This window comes from Bactrocera oleae, chromosome 2, assembly GCF_042242935.1.
Source record: "Bactrocera oleae isolate idBacOlea1 chromosome 2, idBacOlea1, whole genome shotgun sequence".
In the NCBI taxonomy this organism is placed as follows: Eukaryota; Metazoa; Arthropoda; class Insecta; order Diptera; family Tephritidae; genus Bactrocera; species Bactrocera oleae.
Genome location: NC_091536.1, coordinates 68,606,966 through 68,623,861, shown reverse-complemented (window position 1 = coordinate 68,623,861; position 16,896 = coordinate 68,606,966). Strand labels below are relative to the sequence as shown.

General features: G+C 35.4%; 3 protein-coding genes across 4 annotated transcripts in view; all 3 read right to left on the bottom strand.

The window, feature by feature from the left end:
• Nha2 (Na[+]/H[+] hydrogen antiporter 2) overlaps positions 1–3,069 on the bottom strand; it is a 73,150-nt gene extending 70,081 nt beyond the window's left edge. Inside the window, exons 1-2 of one of the 2 annotated variants that reach the window (XM_070105576.1) lie at positions 2,938–3,069; positions 1,634–1,881 (exon numbers count right to left, since the gene is read on the bottom strand). In XM_070105576.1, the coding sequence (XP_069961677.1) occupies positions 1,634–1,862 (229 nt within the window). In that variant the 5' untranslated portion in view covers positions 1,863–1,881; positions 2,938–3,069. Of the gene's footprint in view, positions 1–1,633; positions 1,882–2,745; positions 2,853–2,937 lie in introns of those variants that run through there. The other variant, XM_070105575.1, reaches the window with a different exon arrangement.
• Positions 3,070–9,834: 6,765 nt separating this feature from the next.
• Positions 9,835–16,896, bottom strand: part of LOC106620550 (uncharacterized) — a 41,938-nt gene continuing 34,876 nt past the window's right edge. The window contains exon 5 of the mRNA XM_014239075.3: positions 9,835–12,589. Coding sequence (XP_014094550.2) covers positions 12,018–12,589 — 572 coding nt within the window. The 3' untranslated portion in view covers positions 9,835–12,017. The remainder of the gene's footprint in view (positions 12,590–16,896) is intronic.
• Nepl15 (Neprilysin-like 15) lies at positions 13,979–16,341 on the bottom strand. The gene has a single exon (XM_036368274.2). The coding sequence runs from the start codon at positions 16,196–16,198 to the stop codon at positions 14,147–14,149; it is 2,052 nt and encodes a 683-aa protein (XP_036224167.2). The 5' UTR covers positions 16,199–16,341; the 3' UTR covers positions 13,979–14,146.

Here is a 16,896-nt window from a genome sequence, read left to right as displayed (position 1 = left end):
TAATTTACTAGAGCTTAATCCTGTTATTCGACCTCTATTCCATTATATATCAGTCTTGATTTATTCCAGTTACTTGTTCGATTCACAACTTTTCGAGGTTTGACGTATCTCAGCTGTGACATTTATTGAAGTGCAAGAAATAACAGAGTGTAGTCTATATGAATTGAGAAATTGGAACGAACATTATATTTATACCTTTCTCGCAATTTTCTAAGGGGGATACATCCACATTTGAATTTAACAAAAAGTATCGAGTATATATTTAATTGAAAATATTTTCACCAAATCTTAAATTGATGTGGAAAATAGTTTCGCAGTTAAGAGCATATTTGTTTGAGTTCTTTAACTTTGTCCAAACTTTAAACGTGTTTAACTCGAAATGCTTTTTTCAGGTTTGGTGTGAAAAATTTCCCGAAACGGCTAGAAGGCTCGACCTGAATTTTTTACATGACCTTGTTAGGCCGCCATGAGCTGTCAAAGTCACATCATCCTTATTAGTAGGGACTGTGTTTGCCAGATAATGATCGAAGGAATAAGATTTTTGATAATAATTTCGATTATTTTGCCACAAAAACGAATTATTTTTGAGAAATCAATGATTACTCAAAAATTAAAATATTGACTACCAAATATTTTTTTCGGTGGTTCTGTTGAAGAATGACTACGGGGTCAGGGCAATACAATATTTTTCGAAACGAATCCAACCACTTAATTTGTGCAGCTAAAATGCTGAAATTCAGATCACTACTCTCTATATAAATTAATTTTGAGTTCCAAGAGTCTTTTGGTAGGGACTTTGTTTGCATTTTTTGAGAAAATTTACTATAGTATTGTATATATTTTTTATAACATCAGAAAGTAGAAATATCAACAAAGAAAACGCTTACCGACTTTTTCCAAAAAAAGAGATATTTTGTTTTGAGATTTTTGATTCAAAATCAAAGTTTTTTATCGATATTAGCTCATTATAAGGAGCAAAAATAAATATTTTAAATTTAAAAATACAGCGTATTTGAGATATAAAAAGGTAAGTTTATACTAAATTTAGTGAGAGAAAAATTTGGTTATTTGAATATGTGAAAAATTCAAATAACAAAAATTTTGAGCTGATATGAAAAATGGCTAAATAACTTTATGGCTAAAAGTTATATGTGTTTTCATTACCTACAACATGGTCGATTTCAGTTGCGATGTTTCTCATCTTGATACGCTTTTTTTGTTTTCCAAAATTAACTATCTGGGTCTAAACTGGCTTTTTGAAGTTTTTCTCCAAGAGCTGAAATTGAACCGTTAAAGAAAAAAAAACACTTTAATCTAATTATTTATAAATCTGCTTTTATTTTAAGTTTCTCCGCTCTATTCGATAATAAACTCAAAACTCCGATAGGGTAAAGAAAGAAGAGAGTAATTTTCTCATCCGATAAGGCAGAAAATGGCAAAATTAATTGATATTTATGGCGACTTTGAGACATAGCCGTTCAATTAAAAAGCGATGATAGCTTCATAACTATCATATTATCATAATATTATTAATACTTTTTCAAAATATGCACATACGCTCTACTTTTACTATACATTGTAATTATTTTGTGATCACAATCAACTAAAACCAAGTAAGAATAAAAAAACTTACCGCTATTTAAGCCAATATCCAAATCCGTTTTATTTTCTTGTAAGTACTGTTTCACTTCTGGACATTGTTTGTCTTGGCTGGCCACCTGCTCACTATCTACTTCCGCCCTCACTCCTCCTCGCTGTTGCGTCAATATTATAACATCTTTTACCGGTTCGCCTTCTATTTGATTGCTTTGCGCTAATAAGGGCACTGCCTCCGCCTTATCTTCCGGATGTTTTGGTTCCATTTATTTGAATTGTAATTAGCTGTTGAAAATATTGAATAAACTGTTATATGTTAATGTAGTAAATAAGATACAAAATTTTTTTTCTCTGGGGTGGGGGATTGGTATGGGAGTTAAAACAAGTAAAAACGTTAACATCGGTTGCATTGAAGCTAAAATACCCTTCAGAAATAAAAAAAGTCTCCCTACAAGAACTTGATTTTGGTCGGTCGATTTGAATGGCGACTATATGCTATAGTCGTCCGATCTAGAAAATTTATATTATTATATATATTGTAGTAATGCTTAAGGTTATAATTCAAGTCAAATTTTGTGAAGATATCTCGTCAAATGAAAAACTTTCCCATACAAGCACTTAATTCCGATTGTTTAGTTTGAATGGCAGCTATATGCTATAGTGATCCGATAACGGTAGTTCCGACAAATGTGCAGCTTCTTGGCGAGAAAAGGATATGTGCAAAATGTCTGATCGATATTTCAAAAACTGAGGTACTAGTTCTCGTATTGTATATTATTATAACCTATATTAATATAGCCTGTCCGGTTATAAAAAGCTACCGAAAAAATGTATAACTCTAACTACTTTTCAAATACAATATATTTTCCATAGACTTCAACCAAATGCTTATAGTAAAAACAGCATTCTGCGTTCAAATGTCACTCACTCAACTCCGAGTGCCGCATAAAACGTCACACGCGCTAAACACCCGATCATTTCCTTACGGGCAGTCAGAGTGCAGAGGCGGGAATATGAAAAAATTCTGAGCACAAAAATTTAGGTAATAGATATAAGTAAGAGAAAGCACTAAAAGCACGTGCTGTTATTAGTGTATAGTGTGTAAATGAACTAAGATATATGTAAATACATACATATGTGCATACATACCCCAAAGCACTTTGTTCGGATATATAGAACTTAGATTTTTATAATAATTTGAACACAACAAAATTGCACTTTTATTACAACACAAGCATCACTGGCGTTATCACTGTCTACGAATGAAAAAAAGTTTTCTTAAAGAAAATCACAGCGCAAAAATTTTTGTCGACTCGACTGATATAGCAAGCATTCACTTACATAAAAATAAATATTCATATATGTATATATATGTACATATATGTTTATAGATACAAATGTGTATATAAATATGTAAACAGTCGGCGCAATAGCACTAAACTCTTCTGAATGAACGCGGTGCAGTGGTTTTGCTCACTGGTGAAAATCATATGAGTATTCTTGCGTTGCTTACGTTCGCTTTTTAATCAATAAAATGTGACTCAAAACAAAAAACTATTGAACAAAATAACAATTAATGGCTATTCCTTCAAAAAGAGCGCGCCGGAGGCAATGAGTGCAGTGCGGATTACTTTTCGAACAGAAATAGTGGAAACATAGTGCATACAACGGGTTGTTTGACACAAAATCGCTCAAGTCAATATATGAAAATTTTGAGAATTTGAAAAAAAATTTAAGTTTTCTAGTAGCTGTCATTTTAATTTAAGTTAACCCTGTAAAGATTTATAATAATAATAACAATAATAATAATATTAGAAAAGATACCAAGTTTCATTACCAACTCTGATCGTCTCTCTTCTCTTTCTATATTATAATTTTTGTTTGATTAAAATTTTTCTTTCCTTATCTTTTGGAATTTGTTTACAAAAAATCCAGTGTATGGTATCACACTTTTAGAATATTTTTACTGAATTTTCTACTATATAAAATAAAAAAATTCTATACTAACTCGTCTCAGAGGTCGCTTACGCCCTTCACGGTTTGGTTCATTAATTGCCGATTACATATCCCTATTAACATGCGGACGCACCTAAAGTAAATAAACAAAGAATTTGTTGCTTACTCATGTGAGAGTATATATGTGTGTATGTAAATGTACTCGAAAGTGGCTTCTCTGAAACTCGATTGGGGTGACCAGACTTAGTTAGAAATGCATGTATTCTAAAGAGTCGCTTGTGATCATATGGGACCACTTCTGATTCATTTCGTTATGTGATTTTATTTTTTCTTTGAAAGAAAATGCTTTTGCCTTGCTCGTGCTTTCCGTAGCTTCCCATTACTAGTTTCAATTTTTTATATAAAATATGACAGTCTCAGCAGAAAAGAAATAAAATAGTAATTTGATTCAAAAGACTAATAGAATAGAATGATAATCCATGCCTATGACATATCGTTGGTATACATATTTCGTTTAACATGCTAAATTTTATATTTTACAATTTAATAATTTTTGAATATTCTCTCAGATAATATAAGTAATTAGTTGCAAAGCCATGAAAGAATTTTTTTCATTTATCACTTGCTTCATTTTTTGCTTACAAATTAAACTGCGTAATATATAACAGTTTCCAAGAAAATTCCAATATAAAATCTTCGAATTATCACATGAATAGACACTGTAGAATTGAACAGGGTAAATTAAGTTTGACATGAAGTTCATAACACCTAAATCAAAACGTCAGAGACCCTATAAAATATATATGTATAAATAAATGATGAGCGTTCCGAGCTGAGTTGGTTCAGCCATGACTGTTTGTCTGTCCGTATGTCTGTATGTATATACGAGAACTAGTCCATCAGTTTTTGAGATATTGCTCTGAAGTTTTGCACATAGTCTATACCACCCAAGAAGACAAGCTTTTGTGTGAAAAACTTTTCTATACGACAGGATCTATTGACGAAGACAACGAAATAATCTCCTAACAACTTGTTGTGGTCGGCCAACTTAGCATATAACTGTCATACAAATTGACCAATCAAAGTCCAGTTCTTGTATGCAAACCTTTTTTTTTGTGAAGCGTCGCAACGAAAGTAACGGGTTTTCTTGTGTTTTATTTTTTACAAAGACTGCCTGAATTTCTTTAAAATATACTACAGCATTATTTATATGATGAGAAAATTTTTAAAGTCTCTCTACCTCAATATCGTCAGAAGCTTAATATAAACACATAACAGCGTCAAATATTTTCCAAATCCATTTACGCGGGCTTCATTTCGTTTCCAAGATAAGAGATTAAATTATAGTCGAGTTACGAAGGTAATAAAGCTCTAGAATATTATAACGCTTTAAATAGGAAACTTTCGTCAAAGAGGTAGACTGTATTCAATTACAAACATTTTTAAGATCTTATTGTAACCATAAGAGTTATGCAAGATAAAAAACTTAACAATTGTTTTCGATTTTTTTCTTTGTAATAAATTTAAATGAATTAGTCTTCATATAAAATATTGGTAATTGCAGACTTAAACGGCACACTGGAAATCTGGTCACCTTAAAGTCAACATCACTAATGGAACAAACATCTGTAAACTTGCTCAATCACTCCCAAACCACTCAACTTTACAGAAAAGTACTCAATTTCAGTGCAAAAACACTCAAATCGTTCTAAAAGACAAAATTACGCAGACTAAAATTTCATTGTATACTCTTAGGCGTAATATATGAATTTGATATGTTTTAACAATACCAAATGTGGTGCTTATTAGACCGTTATCCGATTTAAATGTAAAATATTCGCTAATCCGAAAAAAACCTATGCCTTTTACATAACTTTATTGGGTACAAATGCAACGAGAATAATGAAACTATTCAATTTAATAATGTTGTTATTTATTTCATTTCAATTTGCGAGCACTCAGCTTGTCGTTATAATACGACATATCCTGTATTCTTTTTAGTTCTTCCACTCACACTTTTGAAATATGAAAATTTAAAAACCGCTGTCTATTAATTCTCGCACCCGCAACACCACAAATGCGGCGAATAATGCACGCACACACACAACTACACACAAAAGCAACTAAAGCGCGTCATAGCGCACGCTGCTGTCACACACGCCACCAACACACATACATACATTTTCAGCAACACTTTGCTGATCAAGCAAAATATTGATTACAAAAAGGAATTGCGAAAAATGTTGCACTGCGCAGCGAGCAGAACGCCATTTTTTCCAATCTGCTTTCCATATAATCACCGTTAATTGAAAAAACCGTAGCCGTATAGAGTAAAATATGTCGACATATAAATATTTTTTGGCATGCAAGCTGCTGCTAAAAAATAAGAAATGTAAAAAAATTTAAATAAAAAAAGATTGCCATAAGCAATTTATAAGCCGCCAAACATTGCATGGACGCCGGCTCACAAGCGTCCAGCATTATAATGGAGACATTTTTTATTTTATTTTTTATTGAAAATCTGCAAGCGATGTCATTTTTAAAATTATGTAAATTGAGCTTTTTACAACGAGTACACAGCTTTTTCGCTTTCAGTGTACATGTGGCACTGGTTTATTAAGAGAATATTGCCCTTGTTGATTGAAATATGTATGCAATTTTTTCCAGTCGCAACATTATTGCGTTTAATTTGAAAAATAAAATCTCGTTTCAAATAGTGACGCAAATTTATTTATTGAAATTATTAAAATCCATTTAACATGCAAATATGTAGGTACTTTGTGTGGATGTTTGTATGTATTGCAAATAAGTGTGTTTTTTTTTGTTGATATTTTTTCGGTAGTATGTAGTACTACTCCACAAAATCCAGTACGCAACCACGATCGCAAGATCTCACTGATTCCAGAGCAAGTTATCACGATAACAATTGACCATCTTTTGTGCTCTTGTTCCGCTTTGACAAGGTAACGGTTCAAGCCTTTGGGGGTTCCAGAGCATAAAATACTAGAGGAGGTATCGTTAGTGAGGCCACAAAACCTGTTGAAATTCGCGTCAAGCGGTATCAAAAAGTATCACTACTACTCATGGACTACGAGGCGGCTGGTATCGCTAAAGATCAACACTTTAGCCTACCAGACTAACCTAACCTAACCTGTGATAATCAAATATCTTATAAATATATTAGAGGTGGTTCATCTTTCGATACTGGAAAACTTGTGTACATTTCTGCCAATAAAAAGCTCTTAGAATCAACCATTCCTTCTTTAAACTCACTTCACTTTGCATGTACCGATGACACAAGCGGAAAAATCTCTGGTCAATCGACCAATAAAAGAAGTAAACGATAGTTGTGAAAATATATAAGCTCTCTCCGATTCGCTATTTCTCAGCTTGCTATCCTGGAGCGTAGCTCTCTTGTCAAAAAATTTACATTTAAGAGCAACAAAAAAATGATCGAGTTGAATTCATAAGATAAAAGATTGTGTTAAGTATGCTCGATCCTTACAGGGATCTCACTTAGACAGCTTATATCGCCGGTCTGTTTCGGTACCTAGAAATCTTATAAAATTGATGTTAAAGACCCTCATAAATCGACAAAGCGCTTTGAGCCGATTACAAATTTGTTTCGGCTATGTCTCCTGGTTTGCCAATGTTATGACTGCCCAGCTGTTTCAACCTCAAAATGCTTGAATGTTTTTACCTCACTTTCTTCCATACAACTTTGAAAATTTGACTCCAACTGGCACGATGAACTTTGCTAAGGACAAGTGGTACAGATATCCTGTCTGTCTTAGTTTCACACAAGTATTTATTAACTAGCAGTACTTGCCAATCATTTCTTTCGACGAGAGAGACGGGACAAGAATAAACCGTTTAAACAACGACGTTAACCTTTAGTTAGACTCGATACTCTCCCAAGAAATTGCAATCAAACTTATTTTGCAATTCACGTTATTTAAAGAGACTAAAGCTTGTTTACCTCGAGACGGGAGAGTAAAATATCAAGAGTTTTTTCTCCTAACTGATTTGTATACCATGAAGTAATTTAATTTTCCTCTTTTGGTGACAATGCAAGACCGGTTTTTATGTCCAACGATTTATTGTTTATAGCAACATATCACTGCGCCAAAGAGACTTGAGTTTCTGACGTTTCCAGGACCTTTGATCTGAAGCTGAAATAATGAAGGTCTTTCTTCATTTCAAAAACAAAAGCGCTGTTATAAAATGATTTATACCTGTAATTAATATAAATTAGTGTAGTTAAAGAAAAAAAAAACAAGTACTTCAATATTTTAGTACACCTGAATTTTAGTACACCTGCATCCATACCCATTTGAGCTCAAAATTGAAATTGCGTAAATAGCACAGTTCGTCTGTTTATTTCTGTCTAAACTCGGTACATTTTCAAATTCAACCATTCTCGACTGTCATTTCATTTCACTTGCTTTCACTTTCCATTTGTTGCCAGTAAAAGAACAAACAATTTGAGCCATGTTTCTTCTTCCGAAGACCTCGAACATTTGAACATTTTAATTCAGCTGTCCTACATCGGCAGACACAACGCCCAAGCAGTTTCATTCCACTCCCATCGTGCACTTACACATATACACTTTGACTCAAGTATTCGTATGTGTGTATGTAGATATGTGTGTGTGTGTTATTTTCGTCCACTTGCACTTCCACCTAACTGTCACTGGAAATGAGCAGCTCAAACTGCAGCAGTTACGACAAAAATAGCAGATGGAGACATGCAGCCAATTGCCTGACAGGCAGTTCAACGGAAACCAAGACGCTAACTCATAGTAGCAATTGTCGAATAATTCACTTTTTCGCCCCATATTACTGCTGTGCCATGGAAGTGATTTCACTTTTACCAAACATTCTTTTTGTTTTTTTTTTGCGAATTCTTCCTCGATTCATCTTCGCTCGCAATTTCTATTTTCTGTTTACTTCGAAAAATATGGTAGCATATTTTGTATTTATTTCCTCTTTTTTCTTCCATTCGACACTCTTGTTAAAGGCGATATAGTTTGGTTTATTTTCTGCGCTTTTTACAGAAGAGTACTTGGTACGTTCGCAATTACATTTTGCTCCGAAAATATGCACATTGACAGCTAGAATTCTAGAATGTCAACTTGCATTTAGAACAAATCCATTTTTATCTACTTTCCTGATATTTTTATTGAAACGTTAAGTTCTTAAACTAATTAGAGATATTATTAGCAGAGAAAGCAGTGAGAAGATAGTTTGGGAATTTTTTCAGTATTCGACTCCAAAAGAAATTATTTCGCTAAAGAGAAGCTTACGAGTAAAGATCATTGTCTCAACATGGATGGTTAGTTTTGCGCTGTAAATGCGTGTCCATTAAAAATTATATCAAGAAAATCCATGCTCAGACTTCAAACATATATGTATATTTAGAGGTGGCCCACATTTTTCCGCATAATAATTGAAGAATAAATACATCGGTAGCTTATAATCATTAAAAGAAAGTTATCACTTTGAAAATAGGATCTGCTATTGGCTGTCAACATCTTACTTCTCTTTAACTTTAAAGCATATTGAGTTTAAGATAGAAGAGTCTTAGTATTCTCGTCTAAACAGGTGAGTCTCAGATCAATTTTTCTAGCATCAAAAATCATCAGACCAACTATTTTAAATGGCAAATTTAGCATTTTTTTTTTTTTCAATATACATAATCAATTAAAACAGATCAATAGTCCTGGAAACGTCAAGAACTCAAGTCTGTGCGGCGCCTTGATATATTGCTATAATCAGCATATCGTTAGAGATAAAATCCGGGTTTGGATCGTTAACGAGAGAGGATGAGGAAAAAGAATCCCTACTTGCGATAACTACAAATGGCGCTATGTTAGGCGACACAAAGTGCAATGAAATTTTTTACTTGTGATTCCAAACTATTTTTTATAATATGATGCTTAAAGATATTTTTTGAAAATGAATGTTCGGTGTCTTATAATGATTGACGTTGCCTTGAACTTATAAATAGGGTTGAAATCGCTCTGACGTATATCGATATCAATCTACTTGTTACTTGCTTGGCGAGAAGACACTATGAACTTCAAACACCAGTGGGTAAGGCTAAGCTAACCAAAGCTTGTGATCATTGCTTGCCTCATAAAATATTTCATTTTTAATCGGGCTTGGAACCATTGAACTTACCTGTACTCAAATAATAATAACTAAAAAACAATAATTAATTGCTTTTAATTAATTGTTATATTTCTAATTAACGAAATAAAATAAATATATTTTTAAAGTTTAAAGGATAACAGTAATAATATTACAAAAATATGAACAAAACAAATCCAACTCAAGTTCGGACATAACTACTTTGAATTAAGTTTAGGTGAAAAAACAGAATTGGAGACAACTAACCTAGAAATAATAAAAGTAATTTATGGATACAATTCGATTGGAATTCTCATCCGAATCGCTGCTATACCCATATTTTCAGGATCTGTGTTTTCTAAATTTAATTGAGGTTCGACTGGCTATTTTCTATGAAGAAAGACCGTAAGTATAGTTTGGTAAAATATATACAACTCTAAGTATATTCCAATTATAGTTTGTCGATATATTTCAAATAAAGATTATAATGCTAGAATTTACCCAAGATTTATGTTTAGCATTCTTAAGAGTCCATTAATCTTGAAATGAAATTTCAAAACGAGTACTCAACACGCGATTCTTCTAATGACTGCTGAAATCACTGGTCGAGGGGAGGAGTGAAAGAGAGAGAAAGAAAGATAGAGAGATAGATAAAGAGATATTACTCAAAAAACGAGACAAAAGTTAGTCACCACTTTCCGGCATTTGAAATATCAATTTGAAGTTGAATACGCTTGGCTTAGTATTTTGAAGCTAATTTTTAGACAGTGAGTAAGTAATATGATACGTGAAGAGGCAGATGCAATGCATGATTTCATTACAATTTACCTACAATAGACTTAAAGTTTACTTCCTTTATACCAATATTCGACGCTGAAGTTACGACCACTTTGCAAATCTCTGCAACTGAGCACTAATCTTCAAAAAACTTCATTTGGGCTGATGAATTGTTTGTTATTACAGGAAATTGTCAGATTGTCTTTCCGTCAACTTTACAATTTGCTGCTTTGGCAAAGAAGAATATGCCTACAACTAGACGAAGCAACTAATGACTGCAATGTACCTGGACTGTTGATGAGAATTTTGTATGCTTTTTCAAAAATTTCAAGAGATTCAGTGGGACGAAACTACTAACTAAGTTTCATAAAATTCTTTGAGGGAATAGAAACTTTCAGCATTAGAATTTTTTAAGATTTTTGAGTGGTAAAACATTATTTTTTAAATAAAATAAAATTATGTTGTTAATTTGAATTTTTATGAAAATTGTATATATTTTTTTAATTTAGAAGTATTTTTCAAACCAAATACTTAAACTTTTGTTTCCTATTAGTTTGTGCATTTTAAAAATATATCTAACAAATGACTAGTTACAAACTGGTACATTAAAAATTAGTTTCTAACTAGTTACATAACATGTTATGTTTATGCTAAAGAGCAAAAATTTTCAAGAACATTTTTGTTGCACCGTTTGATTTTCATTTAGAGTGAGCTGCAAATAAACTACATAATTCAATACCTAAGCGGGAGCGATCCTATACCAATTTTTGCCACACTGTACGTAGAGGTGTATTGCCTCATCTTTATGTAAACAACTTGATTGTTGCCTTATTACATATTGTGTTGTTTCAGCTTGTTGTTGTTTGTAGTGCCGTCGTTACATACTGTTGTTTTGCGTAATTTGTTGCAAACATTATTGTTGTTGTAACAGTGCCACTCATTGTTTTGCTCGCTTTTTCACCACACTTTATTGTGCTGAATGTTGCACGTTCCAAATGCCACATGATTTCCCAGTTGGACAATGATAATTTTGATATTGTTGCTAATCCCCAGCAGTAGCTGCCACCAGCAAAACACAACGGCGTGCCACACGCGGTTCTGCTCAATACGACTGGGCTAATGCCAACAACTGCTAATCTGGGCATTATAAATGTTGTTTTATTTTAGTTGCAGAACTTATTGTTGTTGTTGTTGTTGTTGCTGTTTGCAACTTCATCATTGCAACTGCAACTCTTTTACTTTATTTATTTCAATTTTTAGTTTTCGACTTAAATTGTTACTTTCGTACTTGTTACTTGGCGCTCCTTTTTGTTGAACATTGCGTGACTTTGCTACCTTGTTTTGTGTTATCTGCTGATTTCTTACTTGACTCCAACTTGAGTTTAACGAGCACATTGTTGACCAGTGCATTTCCTTCCGTCACAACGCCACGCACATGCCATCGCCCAGCGATGCTTTTAACGCCCTTCCCCCGACCGAACCCACAGTTGGTTAAACAAAATGCAACGTAAGCACCCCCTTCACCCCTCGCTAGTTCTCTTAAGTTATAGGACTCTTCAACAGCTGACATTCGTCGTCGTCGTTGTCGGGACCCTCCTCAACGCTGTCGCCGCCATGGAAGATGTGATGGACAATTGCTCATCTGCGTAACTTTTATAAACTTGCTGTGGTGCTGCACTCGACTGCTGTTGTTGTTGCTGCTGTTCTTTGCCAAGTCGCGCCCGACTCCGCCGCCATTGCCAGTGACAGCGATGTGTTGAGCTACCGTCCTCAGCTCCAGCAGCCTTCGCTAACTTTTTGTTGCTCTCCGTGCAATTGTCAGTCGTGCTGTTCACTTGTTGTGCTGCCACGGCGTGAGCATTTGGTGTTGCTGTGCATTCCTTGACGGCAACTTTTCCATTCGACACATTCTTTTGGCTACCAACAGCAGTTTTGACCTTCTTCTTATCTTGCTGTTGCATTTCTTTGGCTTTGATTTGTTGCTCATGTTGTAGTTGTTGTTGGTTATGTGGGTGTTGCTGATCTCTTTCATTTTGCTGAATTCTTGCTGTCGTGGTCGCCTTGGGACGCCCTTTGGATTCAGGTGAACATTTGCGCTTCTCATTTGGGGAATTTCGACTGCTCCGAACTGCAAGGAAGAAAAAATTAAATAAAAAATGAGAAAAGATTCTGATTTCTATTCAAAAATATTTTAAATTTTTAGCAGCTTTTTAATTATGGAGAGTTCTGTATGAATATTCATAGAAATATAACAGTTTATAGTATTAAGTACTATAGAGCTACTACTAAGAGCTTCTAATTTTTTTAGGTTATGACTTTATGAAATTCGATAAATAGAGGTTCCTAAACTTCTCAGATCACTTTGAGTAGCTATTCGAGTTTTAGATGTATTTGTTTTATTCAAAAATTCACTGCCATTATCAGAAAAGGCAAGCACAATCACATTTTGTCTCCCGATCCCAAACCACTCTGTGAGGTGACGTACATGGTCTAAATCTATCTACTTTGTTGGTCGGTCGCTAAAAAGTTACGAAAACATCAAAAAGCTCACTATGCTTCCAGGGAATTTCCTCCAAATACAATTGGGAGTTCTCTAGTGTAACAAAAGCTAACCTCGCTTCTAACAAACCGAGTGCAAAATCTCTTCTAAGTTTAAACTATATTAATTGCCGTATTATATACTTTGAGCCATTTGGATTTAATGTTCATAAAAGAGATCATCTGTAGTTTTACCCTTCATTTTATCTTTAACTCTAAAGATAAAAAAGAAGCCCAAAAGTCGTCCACCATACAACGCCATACCATATCATTCCAGGCTCCTTGGAGTTCAACGCTCAATTCTGCACTCTCAAACTCTTATACTGAATAAGAGCTAAAAGTTAAAGGTATCAAAAACTGATACAGAGGTCCAGTTTCACAAATAATGTGTGTTAGGATAGTTACTGCTTTCAATATCTGTATTTTACTTCAACTTGATAACAAGGGCACTTTTAGTAAAAGATTATGTAAACAGAGAGTGAGGAGTGACAAAGTGTTACTCACTGTCTTGAGAGAGGAATTGTGGAAATATAAAGTGAAGATCAAATATTACCATAGAATATATTTTTAATTAATGTGTTCATATTTATGTTTAAAATGATTAGATTTTAGCTATTTTTAAAAGTAAACAAGTTTTGACCTTGAAATCTGGTTCATAAGACTAATAATTATGGCTTGGCAGTGATAAGAGTTCAACTTTCTCTCGTTTCCATAATCAAATTAATACGAAACTGGTACATTGACTTTAAAAATTTTATAAAATAACGAAACAAACAAACGTACAACACCCTACAGGTAGATTAGAAATTTTGTCTATATATACATATACATATATACTCGTAAGTATATATTTGTAAGTCATCAAAGTAAGCCATGAGTTATATTAGTAGGTGTCACCGGGTTATCGCTACTCAGGCGTCGACATTGAACGTTATACATCAAAATATACTTGGTATATATTTTTTATAAATAATTGTAATTGATTATTAGTTGGTAGAAACACATTTTTATTCAAGAATTTTTTCTGACAATTATCGTAGATTATTAATTATAATACAGTGCATAACACTAAACAAAGTTTAGTAGTATATATATATACATAATATTTTTATATATCAAATATCCGTCCATTATATTTAACTGTGCTTCAGAATAGTTCACACTTTCGCTGTGAATGCATTTTGCTGCCCATTTCGCATTTAAATTCACGCGCAAAGTCAACCAGATTGGCTAATGCACCGTTCACACGCAGTGGCTCCGGCGTTGCCTCAAATTTCTCTACCGAGTCATGGTAATCGACGCACCACAGTTGAGCGAATCCAATAAAGAACAACTGCTGTGGCGTATATTCCAACAGTGGCAGTGACTCCTTACTCAGCACATCTTCCCTGTCCTCGACATTAGACCACCAATCCTGGTAAGCGTGTTGAGCAATCGCCACAGCGCCACTTTCCAAAATTGACTGAGCTTCCGCTTTGGCGCTAAACATATTCTGACCGCGATATTTGAAATTGTTATAGTGATTTTCGGCAAAACATTTGGCCCGATCATCGTAAGCCTCAGTTGAGGCCGCATCCCACCACGAACGTTGATAGCCCTGCTGATCGTAACGACGACCAGCGGCGTCAAAGCCACGGAGCATTTCATGTGCCAGCAGATAACCGAGTGTGCCGTAACGTAAGGCATGCGGATACTCGGCGTCCCAGAAGAAACGCGATTGCAGAAAGACAATAGGTATTTCTATATTATTGTTCAGTGGATTGTAGCTGGGCAAGCGTGCCTCAGGCTGTGCGCTTTTCGGTTTGGAAAACAATGATTGCAGTTTATACTGTGCCTCCCACTCCAAAATATTGATCAAATTGCTGAAATATTGTCCTGGCTGTATGTCAATGTCACGCAATTGATCCGCCAACTCGGCGTCCTCATGCGAAATTAAGCGCAGACGTATTTTCTCCAATTTCTGTATGGCATGCTGACGTGTGCCATCCGAAAGCCACTCGAGCTCGGTGCCAAGTTCGTCATGGAAAGTGCGTTTGATATCGGCCCAAGTCGATTGTAATTCATTCACCATCAATATGTTGTTGTAGTTGCGATTGAACATGTTCTGCAATTGCGAGGGTAGGAATGAGTTAATCTTGCGCACACACCAGTTATCATTGTTCGGCGTATTGATCTCGCCGGCAAAGTCCAGATGCTCCAGCACACGCCACATCGTATAGTTGGCTATATGCAATTTAGGTGTGTCTCTTATGACCTCAACTAGATTTAAGAAGTACTCGTCAGGTGTCTCATAGACTTTAGAGTAGATCGTTTGATTCACCACAATAGTAAGGTAACGATTTAGGTCAACATAATTGCCGTAAGCGGACTTCAATTCGCTGACGAAGCGTTGGCGCGTCATCTGCGGCAGCGTGAGCTTCGAATTATCCGGCAGACCTTTAGCTAAATTTTGCTCAATATCGAGCACTTGCTGTGCCACCTCTTTGGCCCAACGCTCACCCATGTCAGGAAAATATGTATGCAACTTTTCGGCAATATCATCGCGATAGTCCTCGCGTTCATCGTCATAACTGCTATCCAAATAAAGTTGTTTCCCACCCAGCTTCAGTTGTGGTGCACCAACTTTCAGCCGATTCATATCATTCTCCTCGAAATCCGGCACTACATCCAAGGCAATCAGTATGTTTACACCTAAACGACGTCGTAACTCGGCAACCACTTTTAGCCAATCATATTCATATTCATACCAGCTCTGCAATTTGATCGCCGGCCAACCGCCACGAAAATCCACAAACTCTATAATCGGTAACAAACCCAATCGCTGCACTGCAACCTCGTTGCGACAAGATTCGAAAAATTTCGTCAACTTGCGATCGGCTGTGTTGTCTGTTTCGCGTCCATTCTGCAACATATCGGCGCTCTTGCGCACATACAGATCCTGCAGCTGATCCAAGTAGGCGGAACGCGGCTTTGACGCGCTGCTCGCATGCAATTTTCGCCATCTTCCACAGGCAAACTCATAGAAATCCTCGCAAGATGACCGCTCGGCATCTATGTAGGCGCGTATTTGCGCCGCCTTGGCCATCCGCAAGACGCCGCTGCTGTAGTTTTGCGCGATGTTTTGCTGCAGCGTGGCGCTAAGGCTGGCCAGGAGCACCAGGGCCGCAAGCAGGTATTTGTGGTGCGTTGCAGCGCACATTTCACTATGGAATTTATAGATTCTTTCAGTAGAGGAATATCAGTTTTAGACTGTTTTTTTACAGCAATTTATTTTTCCGTTTACTGTTACTGCGTACCGTACACACCGTTCGTCCAACACTGACTAATCAAGTTTGGCTGCCGCAGCATCTTCACCGCCTTGTAAGCGCAATATCAGTACACTCATCTCGCACGAAAACTGTACGCTGCCGTTCATTAATTGAGTTAATATTTTCTTCTAATTAATTGAACATATTTTAAGCGATTAGCACGCGCTACTCATCAGCCGCTGGCGCATAGTTGCCGCTCACACTTCGCGCTACGCTGGCTCGAGACTGCTGCTCTTAAGCTTTACTCATCGGTGCGTCTCCGCTTAGATTCGGTCATAAACTACTGTACACTTATTCATAGATTTGCACATATACACTATAGCAATTGAGAACAGAACTAAGCCGTATGACCTAATTTAATTACAGCAACCGCCGTCTCTTTATTTTTCTTTATATAATGTCTCTATTATTTCCAATTATAGTAAAGTATTTAAAAGTTTGAGTCAAACAGCAGTGTTTGTTTTGCAAAGCCCGCCTCATCAAGGTCAATTTGATTAATTTCGTTAATTACTTAGTAAGCGCCTTCACACAAAATAAACAAATTTAATGAGTTTACATAAGAAGTCAAACACCTAAAGATTTTCTTTGA

Excerpts from the sequence above, each read along its gene's own strand:
- Nepl15 (XM_036368274.2), bottom strand. The coding sequence starts at position 16,198 with ATGTGCGCTGCAACGCACCACAAATACCTGCTTGCGGCCCTGGTGCTC.